At 47.4% G+C, this 14,125-nt stretch overlaps 1 protein-coding gene across 2 annotated transcripts; it reads right to left on the reverse strand.

Moving 5' to 3' along the window:
• Positions 1 to 7,663: 7,663 nt before the first annotated feature.
• Positions 7,664 to 13,830, reverse strand: LOC123071556 (DNA polymerase alpha catalytic subunit). 2 transcript variants are annotated; one of them, XM_044495132.1, is made up of 15 exons: positions 12,502 to 13,830; positions 11,918 to 12,085; positions 11,749 to 11,832; positions 11,592 to 11,666; positions 11,457 to 11,521; positions 11,262 to 11,352; positions 10,943 to 11,128; positions 10,459 to 10,622; positions 10,248 to 10,362; positions 9,838 to 10,017; positions 9,651 to 9,764; positions 9,424 to 9,543; positions 8,991 to 9,311; positions 8,783 to 8,875; positions 7,664 to 7,980 (listed from the first exon to the last, which is right to left on the reverse strand). In XM_044495132.1, the coding sequence occupies exons 1-15, from the start codon at positions 13,654 to 13,656 to the stop codon at positions 7,864 to 7,866; spliced, it is 3,048 nt and encodes a 1,015-aa protein (XP_044351067.1). In that variant the 5' UTR covers positions 13,657 to 13,830; the 3' UTR covers positions 7,664 to 7,863. The 2 variants fall into 2 exon arrangements, with proteins under 2 accessions (XP_044351067.1, XP_044351066.1); XM_044495131.1 differs by having other exon boundaries at positions 7,664 to 7,989.
• Positions 13,831 to 14,125: the final 295 nt, after the last annotated feature.

Consider the following 14,125-nt stretch of genomic DNA (forward strand, 5'->3'; position numbering starts at 1 on the left):
CCTTCATATAATCCCCAACCTCTTCAGGAGCCAACTTCTTTGTGATGAGTGTGATGTAAGAACCATTGCTATTTTCCAAATTTGCAGTACCATTATGAAAAGCTTCATCCAAGTCATAAAAATCCTGACAAATAATGTGCCATCATTTTTTGAAGAATAACCCATTAAAAACATCTGGTCCAGGAGCTTTGTCAATGGGCATGTGTTTGACAATGTCATCCATTTCTTCTTTTGTAAATGGTTCTGTAAGAAAATCTAGCCCATCAATTGGTGTAAGCAGAGCACTCAGCTCAAAGCCCATTACTATTCCAGCAGATACTCCCATTCTATTCTTAAAGCAATTCCAAATGATGCCCTCCATCTGAGAATGTTGTGAAACCACAGACCCATCCATATATTTCAAAGAAGCAATGGAATTTCTCCTGTTCCTCTTAGTGGCCATAGCATGGAAAAATTTAGTGTTCTCCCCACCAAGTTTAATATACCTGATTGTGCACCTCTTTTTCCAGTATATAAACTGAAGATAAAGGAGTTTTTCCACATGCAATTTAACCACCTTCCTGAAATTAAACTCAAGTCTATACAAAGGCCTGATCTCCTCTAAACCATCAAGGCACAAATTACCTCATTGCATTTTGAGATCAAAACTTTCAGTTTGGAGATATTCATCTGCCATCTCTTAAGAGCCCCTCGGACTTTTAAACTTATCTGCAATCTAGGCAGTGATATGGGACTTGTGAGAAGGTTTCTGCCATGATTGCTTAACACAACCCATAAACCCCTCAAGTTCAACCCAGAAAAATTCAAACCTAAAGATTTTAGATTTATGAATGGAAGTCTTGATTGTCACCACACAAGGTACATGATCAGATGTTGTTCTCGCTAGTTCAGTCATACACTACTGCAAGTTGCTGCTAACGCGACACTACAATCAGAGACCCTTCGACGAAACTATGTGCGATGCCATAATCGCAAACGGTGGTGTAAAAAACGTCAAAAAAGGTGCAAAACGTTTACGATGGAGGATGCATCAAACACGGTTCAGATTTTAGTTGCGTGTGCGATGCAGGGCATACGGTTCAACTCAATTAACTATTTGCGATGAGGAGGAACAAAAGAAACGGGCAGCCAAATGAAGGTGTGTGCGATGTACAACATACGGTTCACTCAGATGAACTGTTTGTGATTAGGCAACACAAAAGAAACGGTCAGTCAGATCAAAGGTGTGTGCGATATACGGCATGCAGTTCACTCGGATGAACTGTTTGCGTTGAGACATGAGAACAGAAACGGTTCAAATGAACAAGATTTGTGTGATACGGGGCAAACAGGTCTGTAATCGGAAACGTGTGCAAAGACCGATAACAACACAGACGATTACTGCTAACAAGCCGTGTGTGTTGTGAGCAAACAATTGCTGGTATACAATTGTGAGTGATTGATGAAAACATCACCGACGGGTTCCATTGTTTAGTTCATGTGCGATGTGATTTTCTTTGTCTGCACGACATCTACGCTCTGTCTATAGAGCATCAACATATATACTTAAAAAGACAGCATTGCATAACCAAATTAAGCATACAATTACACAAGTGACTACACACATAACATTTCCACACACCAAAGTAAGCAATTACATGCATACTAAAGTAGGAGACACGAGGATCTAATCATCTACTTATTGTTGCGACGACGCTTGCCCTTGCTCTGCTTCCATCTGGATCCCTGTCCGTTTTGGGGAAGGAGGCACTTCCTCATGTCAACGATCTGCCTGTACATGTCGTAGCTCATGTACGCCTCCTTGGTCGCGTACACGACGTGAGCTTTGTCGAGTTTCTCCATCCAGGCCGAGTGCCAGGCACACTTGTCCTTGTTGCACGAATCCTTCATGTCTCTATAGTAGGGGTCGATGATGGCCTCGACGAGGTGAACCAGTGAGTCCTTCTCATGCTCCTTGCTGCCCCAGATCTTGTATTGGCCCTGGATGTCGACAAGATTCTGGCAGGCGATGCCCGAATTCTCGAGCGCCTTTACATCGTTGGTGATGTCCACCGTAGCGAACATGTAGTGGGGGTTGTTGACAAACCTAGCGAAATGCTCGCAAGGCCTTGTGGCCAGGCAGTAGTGGTAGACGAGGACGTGGTGGCGCACGCACATCTGGGCGGCGGCGACCTTGGGACGAGACCCGGCACAAGCGCGGGTGTACTCGAGGTCGAACACGCCCACCTTGTACATCTCCTCGGCAAGCAACACCTCCATGATGTGGATGGAGTGCTCCACCCAGACCGAGTCATTGGTGTACACCACCGAGAGGTCCATGAACCTTCTGTGGGTGTCCACCACGGCACGCATGGTGAACTGCTACTCGTTGTCGGCAGCCGCTCAGAGCGCCATTGGAGCCGCGTAGGATACCCTCTAAGAATTTCTCGTGGTGGGTGTGCTTCTTGCAATGGTGGGGCACGATCGAAAGGTTGGCCGCTATAATAAATGGGGGTCGGCCGGCCTGTAATCATCACGTCTTGTCACAACGTTCATAGCGGAGGATTCCAATGCATGCTTGACAACACCGCACCGCATGCGTGGGCCCGAAGAGGCGCTGTCGATGTCAAAACCGGCGGATCTCGGGTAGGGGGTCCCGAACTGTGCGTCTAGGCGGATGGTAACATGAGACAAGGGACACGATGTTTTACCCAGGTTCGGGCCCTCTTGATGGAGGTAAAACCCTACGTCCTGCTTGATTAATATTGATGATGTGTGTTACAAGAGTGGATCTACCACGAGATCAAGGAGGCTAAACCCTAGAAGCTAGCCTATGGTATGATTGTTGTTCGTCCTATGGACTAAAGCCATCCGGTTTATATAGACACCGGAGAGGGCTAGGGTTACACAAAGTCGGTTACAATGGTAGGAGATCTACATATCCATATCGCCAAGCTTGCCTTCCACGCCAAGGAAAGTCCCATCCGGACATGGGACGAAGTCTTCAATCTTCTATCTTCATAGTCTTGGAGTCCGGCCGATGATGATAGTTCGGCTATCCGGACACCCCCTAGTCCGGGACTCCCTCAGTAGCCCCCGAACCGGGCTTCAGCGACAACGAGTCCGGCGCGTATATTGTCTTCGTCGTTGCAAGGCAGGTTCTCCTTCAAACTTCATGTTCCTGTTGAATAGTGTCCGGCTTCCTTATAAATGTTGAGCTCCTTGGCTTCTACGCCCAATAATGGCCTTCTTCCACGTGTCGTATGAATGCGAAAAGCTAGGGTATTTTTACATTTTACCCCCTAGCCGTGCGAACGAGCCGCCTATAAGAGAGGCGAGGATCTAGATCCAGCTCACACCATCCTCCATCCGCAAGTTCTCATCGAAGCGCCTCTGACAAAAATCCATTCCATCATGGATAGTCGACGCGGCTCCTCCTCTCGCGCTCCCAGCCCTAAGCCAGGAGATTGGGGGAGATGCTCAGTTCCACACAGCGAGCTAGTGGCGCTCCAAACCGAGGGATATCTTCCCCCAGCTTTCATGGTTCCGGTTCGAGCCGGACTGGCCACCTTCAAGGGTGGAAAGCAGGCGGAGAGCATCCCCAACCCTTCCAAAGGAGAGCGGGTATGCTTCGTCCCTTATCTAATAAGGGGACTCGGATTTCCCATACACCCGTTTCTCCGGGGGCTCCTGGAGTTCTATGGACTCCAGCTTCACCACCTCACACCTGCCTCCATTTTGCACATCGCGGGCTTTGTAGCTCTTTGCGAGCTATTCCTGGGCATCGAGCCCCATTTTGCGCTGTGGAAGAGATTGTTTTGCCTCGTACCCCGTTCCTATGAGGGGTCGATATATCAAGTGGGCGGAGCCGAAATATGGCGCATCACTGGGACCGGATATCTATCCGGCACCCCGAAGAAGGCGTCCGAAGACTGGCCTTCGGAATGGTTCTACAAGGAGGACGCCCCTCTGCCGGATCCAGTTCAGATTGGCCTCCCGGAGTTCAGCAATGCTCCCTTGAAGAAACGCCTGAGTTGGCGCCCGCGGAGCCCTCAACGGGAGGAGGATGGGAGCGTCCATTATCTGATGGGCCAGATTAGGTTACTGGCCCACTCCGGATTGACCATGATTGGAATCATGGCCACGTGCATTATGCGAGGGGTGCATCCACTCCAATATAGGGGCCACCCAATGTGGGATTTCAATGGGGAAGACGACGCCACCCGTCATGGCCGCACAGGGCCGAGCTCGGCAGCCGATCTGGCAAAGATCCTGTCCGGCTTGTACAAGGGGGAGGAGGAGGACTTTCTCCGCACGAATCCATTGAACGGATTCTCCATGAATAACCCTCGGAGCTGGGTAAGCGGACGTTTATCCACCCGATCCATACTTCTAAAGTCAAGTATTTTACTTTGTGATTTCGACGCAGGAGCTGCGCCGGGACGTGGAGGGCATACGAAGCCTAACTCCACAGCCCGAGGATCCGGAACGACCCCTTAATCCGACCTCCAAAGAGGATCCGGACATAAAGGTGGAGCTGATTGATGGGGTGTTCCACCAACTTAGCATGGACAATGCCCTAGTCACCGTTACGGCTGACTACCCCAGTTTGTTTCCGGCCTCCCAGGTGACTACGACCGAGGTCTTGACACCATCATTTGATCCGTGCTCAATTCTGACCATCCTATACTAATGGTGCATCGCAGGAGGTGCCTTTAAGGCGGGAAGCCGAACCTGCGGCGGCTGGCCAGCAAGGGTCAGTTCGGCCCAGCAGGCGGAAGAGGAGTGCAACGCGAATCGAAACGTCGCCGCAACGGTACGGTGCACCGTTGTTTTTAAGGGAATGATCCCTATATTAATGCTCATAACTTTTTCCAGGAGAAAGAGCGCTCGCCGGACAGTGTCCGGAGAGGTTGCCAATCAAGCCTCCGCCAGCCATGCTCCATCGTGTGGTCCAGAAGTGGAGGTGAACACAAGGCAAGAGCCGGATGCTCCTTCGACGGAGGATGCCGACAGGCTGTCCGCCACCCGGTCTGAGGTGGAGAGCGCCATGAATCACAGGCGTCGCCGGACAGTTCTTCGTGACGCGTGTTTCTCCCCGGAGGCGTTAAATGCCTTTGATGCGGGAAACGCGCACCTCCGTGCTGCTCAAGATGGTTTAACCAGAGCCATGGAGCAGTATGTAAAGGACATACGGGTAAGTAATTTTAATAGTTATATATGCTAGTAGCCCCCGAGACTTAAAATAGTTAAAATAACTGATTTAAGGATCATTTATTATGCAGGATCTTACGGAGAAGAATACCCACCTGTCCCAGGAGCTCCAAGAGTGCAAGGCCCAACTTGAGGCCGCACTAGCCACCACAGGGGGAGCCACAGAGACCCCCGCTGGTAATACGTACTTCGAAAAGATAAGTAGTTAACAAAGTGTGGCGTGTACGTAAATCTGACAATAATATTGCAGAGGGCGCCAGACTAGATCCGGACAAGCAACAGCTACTGCGTCAGCTAAAGGCCGGCGAGAGAGTGCTTATGAAGGTGCAGCAGGAGAGAAACAAGCTCCAAGATGCCCACACCCAGCTAGGAGAAGAGCTGAAAGGTGTTCGGGCCCAGCTGTCTGGCTCCGTGAAGGAGAATCAGCGGCTTCGTCGCGGCATTTATAGTAAGTGCTTGAGCAAATTCCTTTGAAAAGAAGAATTTAGCGAGGAAGTCGATTGACAGAAATGTGTCTTTAGGTGTGCTCACAGGTCGCCCTGCGGAGGAAATGCCTGGTTCAACGGGTGACCAACTTCCCGAGCTGGTGCAACTGCTCGAACGTGTTCGGCAGGCGATGAGTGGCGTCGTTCAGGCTGTATGGCCATCCGTCTCCCTACCCAAGGGCCTTGGAGGGCTTGCTGAGAAGCTTTAGGGAGCACAGTGACGCCTCCGTCTGTGGAAGATATCGGCCTGCCGTCAGGGCGCCAGGGAGGCCTGGGCCATGGTGAAGACGCGATACCCGAAGGCTGACCCAAACCACATGGCCGAGGTCGGACCTGCGGGGCCTGATGGGAAGGAGATCCCTGTGAGCTTGATGTACGGCCAAGTAGAACTGGCCGCGAAATATTCCCAACAGGACTGTAAATTAGACAGCCTGTTAAATGGGATTGAAGAGGAGTACAATCAGTCAGTTTGACAATGTAATTTGAAATTACATGTAAAATGCCTTCTAGCCGGATTGTAGATCGTTTGTCTTTGCGGACCTTTTCGCTTCAACCTCGGGACCCAACAGTCCGAAGTGTGTCCGAATACCCTTACGGTTATAGAAGAACCGGGGCATGCGTGGAGACAAGGCGTCGGGGTCATAATTGCTTTATCAGACAAGTGCCCAACTAGCTATGTTATATTACATGGTTAGTAAGAAACATCTTCCAAGGAGAATAGTTCCGTTAAGGGTTCCTTTCCCTGGGAGGCATGCCCTAAAGTGCATGTCCGGACTGTGAAACTAGCAGAAAAAGCATCTGGGGGCAAATAAATAAGTAAGTAATAAATCATATTTCAAGTCACCGACCGAATATTCTCTTAAGAACGCTAGCTTTCGGCTTCACCCAGTCTGAGGTACACATCCGGCTGACCCAGCAGTAACAATCGCAGAGGTGCTCCCTTTACCTCCTAGCCAAACAATCGGGAACGTAGGGGTAAGCACAGGAGCCAGGCAACCAAGCTTGGCCAAAACTTAAGTCATATCGATGCATATAATGGTGAATAAAAGGTACATGCGGAAGTATGACACATGTGTTGGGCATGAAGCCCGTATAATTAAGCTTCTGTTAAAGAAGCCCCCAGGTATAATGAGTGCTAGGAGCACATCAAGTGTGTGCGAACAATGCGCAAATTAGCCTATCCAAGGTATTGGAAAAAAAAGTGGGAAGAAGGAGGGGGACAAGAGACAGTGAAAATGTAAAAAGGTGGACGGAGGAGTGAGACGAACTCTGAGTCCGGCGTTAGGCGTAGAATCTTCAGAGACGGGCTGCATTCCATGGGTTCGGCTCGAGTCGGTTGTCAGATGCGTTGCGTAGATGGTATGCTCCGCCGGTTAGGACTTGGTCGATGATGAAGGGACCTTCCCACTTGGGCTTAAGTTTGTCCTTTTTCTTGTCCGGCAGGCGTAGAACAAGTTCGCCAACATTGTAAGCTTTGGCCCGTACTTCTCTGCTTTGATATCTTCGAGCCTGCTGTTGATAAAATGCGGAACGAGCTTTTGCCACGTCCCGCTCCTCCTCTAAGGCGTCCAAACTGTCTTGTCGATCCAGCTCGGCTTCTCTTTCTTCGTATATGCGCACGCGAGGTGAGTCATGAATTATATCGCAGGGCAGAACTGCCTCTGCGCCGTACACCATAAAAAATGGTGTGAATCCGGTAGTTCGGTTTGGCGTGGTCCGCAGCCCCCAGAATACAGAGTCGAGCTCCTCTACCCAGTGCTTGTTAGATTCCTTGAGGAACCGCACTAGTCTGGGTTTAATGCCGCTCATGATTAGACCATTTGCTCGCTCGACTTGACCGTTAGTTTGGGGGTGATAGACTGAAGCGTAGTCGAGCTTGATGCCCATATTTTTGCACCAGAGTTTAACCTCGTCGGCCGTGAAATTCGTGTCGTTGTCAGTGATGATGCTGTGGGGGACGCCAAAACGGTGTACTACCCCGGATATAAAATCTATCACAGGTCCAGATTCTGCCGTTTTAACCGGCTTGGCTTCGATCCATTTGGTGAATTTGTCCATCATGACCAATAAGTATTTGTGCTTGTGGGTTCCCCCTTTAAGGGGTCCAACCATTTCAAGCCCCCAGAGCACGAACGACCAGGTGATGGGTATAGTTTTGAGGGCGGTGGGTGGCATGTGGCTCTGATTAGCAAAGAGCTGGCAACCGACGCATCGTTGGACTAAGTCCTGAGCATCTGCCCGGGCTGTCGGCCAATAAAGTCCTGAGCCATGATTTAACCATTCTTCTCCTCTCCACCAAGCTCTGTAGCAACTGTGTTGTTAGCCATGATTGCAAACACATGTTAGAACAAAATTATGCCCTGACAATAAGCCGCATTTCAATCAATAACTGAAGTGCAAAGAAAAGTAAAGACAGAGCCTTTTGTATCGCGGCTGATCACTGGCATCTATAAAGAAGCCAATGAGTTTGATTGCAGAACTTGCTGGAGCACTAATATATTAGAAATATTGGGTGTTGATCATGTATTACTTGTACAACAAAATGAACAGAAGAATATATGTCTCAGTGGTCTATTCCAAAACCAAGGTTTGTCAATTCTCACAGCATTTCAAATTGGTGGCGGGGGGAGTACAATTTTGGTCCAGCTTAGTTACAAAGACTGGATAATAGTACTCCCTTGGTCCTGTGACGTTTTGGTAGTTCAATTTGAAATACCAAAACGTCATATATTTAGGAATGGAGCAAGTAGCTTGTAAGCTAGAATCACACTGAACAAGTTTACAAAATTCCAATGTCCAAACCAAAAGCATGAACAGGAGTGGTGGCCAAGCAGGAATAGCATATTTTATTTCTGTAACTACAACTCTGAATATTAATAACAAGTTACTCAGAAAAATGAGCTGAAAGCAAACTTTTTATTGGTTATATTGTTGGTGGCAAAGTTCCAAAGCAATATGGGTCCTACCCATAGGGTATCCCACCTATGGCATGTCAGTATGTTGTTACCCTGCTAGCGGCTCAAAAATTTGCAAAAGAGTGTTTCTCATTCCCCCAAGTAAAGAAAAACTCCATATCCGAATAAAGCATATATGTACGTAAGTACCTCAGGTAAAACACCAGTAGCCTTTGAATTTGGCAGGTTAGGGAGATTGCCATCAGAAGAACGCTCAACAGTGGTGAAGCAGATATTGAATTCCTGAGTGGAGAAGAGAATAAAAGAAACAGTGAATATATATCAAGGGCATCGCTTAACAGTTGACTCATGGAGAATAAGCCAGAACTTAACGAATCTGTGAAAAATAATGACTCGCCTGAATTATTGAAGGATAAAGACTGTTGAAGTCCAGAAGTAGAATATACTTGTCGTATAGACCTTTTTTAGGCTCCAAAACCAAACCACCAGCATATGAAGGGCCTTTTCTTGCTTTACCTTGATCACCATTATGCACCTCATCATCAATGGAAGGATCAGCAGCACCATCAGCAGCATTTCCACCTTCGGTATCAGCATTAAGCTTTCGTTTTGCAGAGTTCAGCTCCTTATTGCGTGCAGCAAACTTATCTGGTATAATGAATTTTTTTGCATGGAATGAATGCAACAGTAGATATTCTACCCTCTGAGCTCTAGCACCCTGCGTCCATTTCATGTGAAAGATCATGTCAACATAACATTGCTTTTTGTCTTTTTCCAAAGGAGACTGCATTTTTGCAGATGTACTTTGCATAAAAATAATGATGGTATACCTGGAGAGTTTTTCCCCACAGATTACCACTAATATTTGTCAGTTGGCGTGTGAGCGGGAGAACACTCAAGTGGAACATGAGCTCCAAAGAAAGCCATGCATCAGTCTCACCGTACTCAACCTAGATGAGGATGATAAATTGGTAAAGTTTGCTTCAGTTCATAATTCTTAAGACATGGCATTCTCTTGAAAGAAGTAAACATGATTTTTGAATTCAAAGAAACCAACCAGCTTTAGAAGTGTTCCCGATGATTGGAACATTGGAGGTATATCATGTGGCGAAACCTCTCTTCTGTCTTTTTTCAATTGAGTCTCTGCAAGTTGTGTCAGAGAATAACTCACCTGTGTAAAACATATAGGTTAGAGTTGTGAGTTTGGTTTTGATATTGCACCAAACAATTAAAATGCTGGTTACCTCCCGCAGAAGATCACGAGAGCATAAGTAGGTATCACAGAGGAGACGGCCAGCAATACAGGACATAATTCCTGGACTTGCCCCAGAACCATATAGTGTGTTTCCTTTGGTAAGCCTGGGCATTACTGATCTTCTAAGGCGACCAATTTTGGACCACATGCTGCTTGGTACTTTGCAGGTCTAGCAGAAAAAGGGCAGAGGTATATTTCTTATTTGATTGAATTAAAACATGATTAGACATTAGTAAAATCATAGTGTAAGTTCTCTAACGTGTTGCTGACCACTTCGTCCAGAACATTGAAATTAAAACATCAACAGAACCCTTTCCATCTACTTCAAGGAGAACATGGAGCTACTAGTACAGGTTCCATAGAGGTACCAAAATTAACCAGAAATATAATAATAAAAACCTGAGCACGGTGCAGAAGGACATCCAGGTCGAATCCCGAAATGTTGTGCCCCACAAGTACATCACAATCAAGTTTACTAAGCTCAATCATCAAGCGATTTAACAAAGCACGTTCACTGAAAATGGAATAAAAAAGATTAATAAATGCAAAGATGAGAACTTGGATTTGTTCAAAGTAACATGTAAAATGCATACGCGACAACAGTACCCACCTGCTCTCTAGTGCCAGCACATTGCTACCAGCCTTCTGGTTCCTATCAGAAGCTTCTTTGGTGAGGCCTATAGGAAATATGCTGCCTTCAAGCTTGCGCATAACAGTAAAATGGCTGATCGTTCCCCGTTTCTGCCAATCTTCAGAACGCATTGGAGTATCAATCTGAAATGACCCCAAAAGGCAAACAACATTTAATTGGTAGAAAGTGTCTCTGGCTTATAAAATAATCTCACAAATATGTAAACTCGATAATTGTTTCAGATAAACCCAAAGTGCATCAGTTTGTCTAAAAAAGAACTGCTTCATATATTCAGAGACATGGAAGGTTCAATTGCTTGATACATCATGCCAAAGTATGTCAGCTTTTCTAGAAAATCTTGTCCAGAAGAAAAGGATAATCATTTACCTGATACCTAAACTGCTTTATTATGTACAAACAAAAACTAGAATAAAATACTTCGACCCAAGATTAGCATGCTTACTTTTACTTGGTGACAGCATATGACTGATGCTGACACAATCTCATGCACGTTGTGTTTCTCATTTATGATAGTTTTAAGATTAACAGCCGCAACTACAACTGGGGGGACTTCCAGTGTGGTACTTGTCATCAAAACAGAAATGTCTTTTGGGGAGTCGACTGTAACTTCAAATTTACACCAGCTGACCTGTGGAAATGCCAAAAAACATCAGCACCAATATAATGCAACAAAGAATTAGGTAGGAGCCATAAGAGTATCAAATAACTTGGATATAAAACACAGGCTGGAATGAGAGGACAGCATGAAGTCAAGGCTATACCCGCTGAGTAGATGGACATGCCACAAATTTAGAAATCGATAGCCATGAAGGACCCTTGATCTTTCTTTTGATGAGAAACAGTTCAAGTGCACTGAAAAGGTACAATGGTTACTGTGTGTGAGGAAAGGATTTGGCACGGGGTACAGCACTGGAATTGTTGTGTAAAGCATGGGTCCCACATTTTATGGTTCATACCTATTGTTTGTCCCAAGTAACGCATGGAAATGTTCACCTCTGAGGTCGGCTGGTACCGCAGGATCCTACGAAAACGCATATGATACAAGGAAAAAAGAAAATATGAAACAGAAGATCCATTGTTCAAGAACATACCTTATATGGGTAATTGATTTTCAGGACATACTGCTCACCGATTGGTACATCGGTCCTCTCAAATGCATAGTTCCTCTAAGGCATGCCAAATATGAACAATTAGCATAGACAAGGATATTACAGGGGTTGAAGTTACAGGATGGTTCCACCTACAAACCTTGACTGGAGTCATCACAAAATTTGAAACATTGAGGTCAGACAACTTCTCAGCTACTTCAATCTTTAGTCCAGATGACAACTCCTGGGAAAAAGATATGTAGTGTGCATATAAGATTAATATGTTGCAATGAGCATTAAGCTTAGTATGAAAATAATCAATCTCTCACATGTAAAGTTGCTCGAAGTGATGGCGAAGCATCAGAACTTGTGGAGTTCTTCTCTATCCTTGATATTGTGTCCCTTGGGAATACTGAACTGCTTGGGATTGCATATATGCACCTTTGCATATTTTTTACAACAACACAACAACTATGGAACCGCTTGCCTATTACAACCTAGAAAGAAAAGCAGGTGGTCAAAAAAGTGTTGTGTATAACCTAGAGCTGCAAACATGTAATAGCTGATAATCCAATAGAACATGTAATTATTCAACAAAGTTGATACCTATTTCTGAAATACTTGACCATGGCAAATATTTGGAGCTTCAAAAAAATATTGACTACTTTATGGAAGTAATGATCAGTGCCTCTATGGAATACATTCATTCATTCAGATACTAAAATACATAAAGTACCACATAATTTATATATATCAGCTATCCTACTAAGCTAAAGAATCACTTAGTTTGGTGCTGGTGAAATATTGTGTGAACAAAACAAAGCACATTAACAGATGCCAGCAACTAACATGTCTCTTATAGGGATTATTCACCACAATACTTCAATAGAAACTTAGTACAAATGATATTTACCTTTCCAAACAAATAAACTGTGCCTGAATTAATACCGAAGGGCTCCTCATATGCATCCAGCACATAGAACGGCAGTGCTCCATCCTTCAGCTCAAACTCCGAGCTTTCATCTACATCGGTGTTACCATTAACAGACACCTCTCCCTCGCCTCCTGCATTCTCCCCCTCCCCACATATCTTCATCCAACCTGCTGTTGCACTCAACATATCACCATTCCTGGTGCCCTCTGCCTTAATCTTAGCGTTTAAACGGTGCACCTTCTCTATCTTCACCTCCCCATTAGCTTCCAGCTTCAGTTCCTCCGAGCTCTTATTCTCATCAACCAATTCAGGACTAGAACCTGGAGCTGCTTCTAATTTGGGTTGCATTTCCACATCAGGCTTCAATTCCACCTCTGGCTGTAATTCCACCTCCATATCGTTTCCATGGCCTGAAACCACATCAGGCTCGAACCCATTATCCGATCTAACCTCCATTTCAGCGTGTACGGCTGCTTGAATTGCCTTAATTTGGGCAACTGGAGCAGGCGTTGGTGTCGGGGCAGAGACTCTGCCAACGCGACGACGGCGCTCCTCGCGGTCGTTCTCGTCGGGGGCGAACTCGGCGATGACGTCGTCCACGATGCTGTCCGCGGCCAGCGACGAGCCCTTGGTGCGGTCGCTGCCTGGCTTCTTAAAAAAGGAGGAGGTGAACATGGCGGAGAGGCGATCCTTGCCCGTCATCGCACCGGCGGCGGAGAGGGACGCCGCCGCAGCAGACTGCTGGGGCGGACGCTTCGCCTGGGGAGGGCGCGGCTGCTTCCGCTTGCGGGGGGCGCCCTCCTCGCCGCCAGATCCCTCGTCGGAGGAGGAAGGGAGGGCGCGGTGGGTCCAGTCCTCCTCTCGCCCGTCGTCGACGTAGCCGAGGCCGTCGTCGTCGATGATGAAGGCGCCGGCGTCCTTGCGGCGGCGGGCGACGAGGGCGGCGTAGTCCTCCTCGGCGACGGTGTCGTAGATCGGGTCCTCCATCCGCACCTGGACGGCGGCGGCGGAGCGGGCGCCGCCGCCGCGGATGGCGCGGAGGCGCTCGAGCGCCGCGGAGCGCGCCACCGCCTCGGTGCCCCGGGTGCGCGTGCGGCGGCCGGATGCGGCGGCGTCAGCGGGCGCGTCGTCCATGGCTTCGCCTCTTCCTCCTTCTCTTGCTCTCCCTCTCCCTCTCTCTCTCTCTCTCTCTCTCTCCTATCTCTTTCTTGCGGGCTCTTTCTCTGAATCAGGCGCAGACACGGAGAGCGTGGATCTATTGTGAATGTGCGGGCGTGGCTTTGGCGGGAAGGTGTTCGAGCATTTGGCGCGCAGAGTTTTCAGGGGAGCGGTAGCCCCTGGGTCTAGGGTTTTTCAGATCGGGTTGAGAAGAAGCAGACGATCCACGCGTAACTGGGCCTCTGTGGGCCTTGTCATTGTACTGGCCCGTTTGGTTGTCCAAAACTGGCCTGAAATCAGACGGGCCGTTTTGAAGCTCATAAAAAAACAATCATCATAATAAAGTTTCCAGAAACCCCTACAAAAGTTTCCAGAAAAATATGAAGGGATCTGACGGCGACGCCCCCCCCCCCCCCCGCAAGGTAGAGATTGCTAGATTTTTATG

This window comes from Triticum aestivum, chromosome 3B (genome assembly GCF_018294505.1).
Source record: "Triticum aestivum cultivar Chinese Spring chromosome 3B, IWGSC CS RefSeq v2.1, whole genome shotgun sequence".
NCBI lineage: Eukaryota > Viridiplantae > Streptophyta > Magnoliopsida > Poales > Poaceae > Triticum > Triticum aestivum.

Excerpts from the sequence above, each read along its gene's own strand:
- LOC123071556 (XM_044495131.1), bottom strand. The coding sequence starts at position 13,656 with ATGGACGACGCGCCCGCTGACGCCGCCGCATCCGGCCGCCGCACGCGC. Across the intron at positions 10,623-10,942 it reads TATGCTGTCACCAAGTAAAA|ATTGATACTCCAATGCGTTC; the intron begins GTAAGCATGCTA and ends GGGTCATTTCAG. Across the intron at positions 10,018-10,247 it reads TCCTTCTGCACCGTGCTCAG|ACCTGCAAAGTACCAAGCAG; the intron begins GTTTTTATTATT and ends TTTTTCTGCTAG.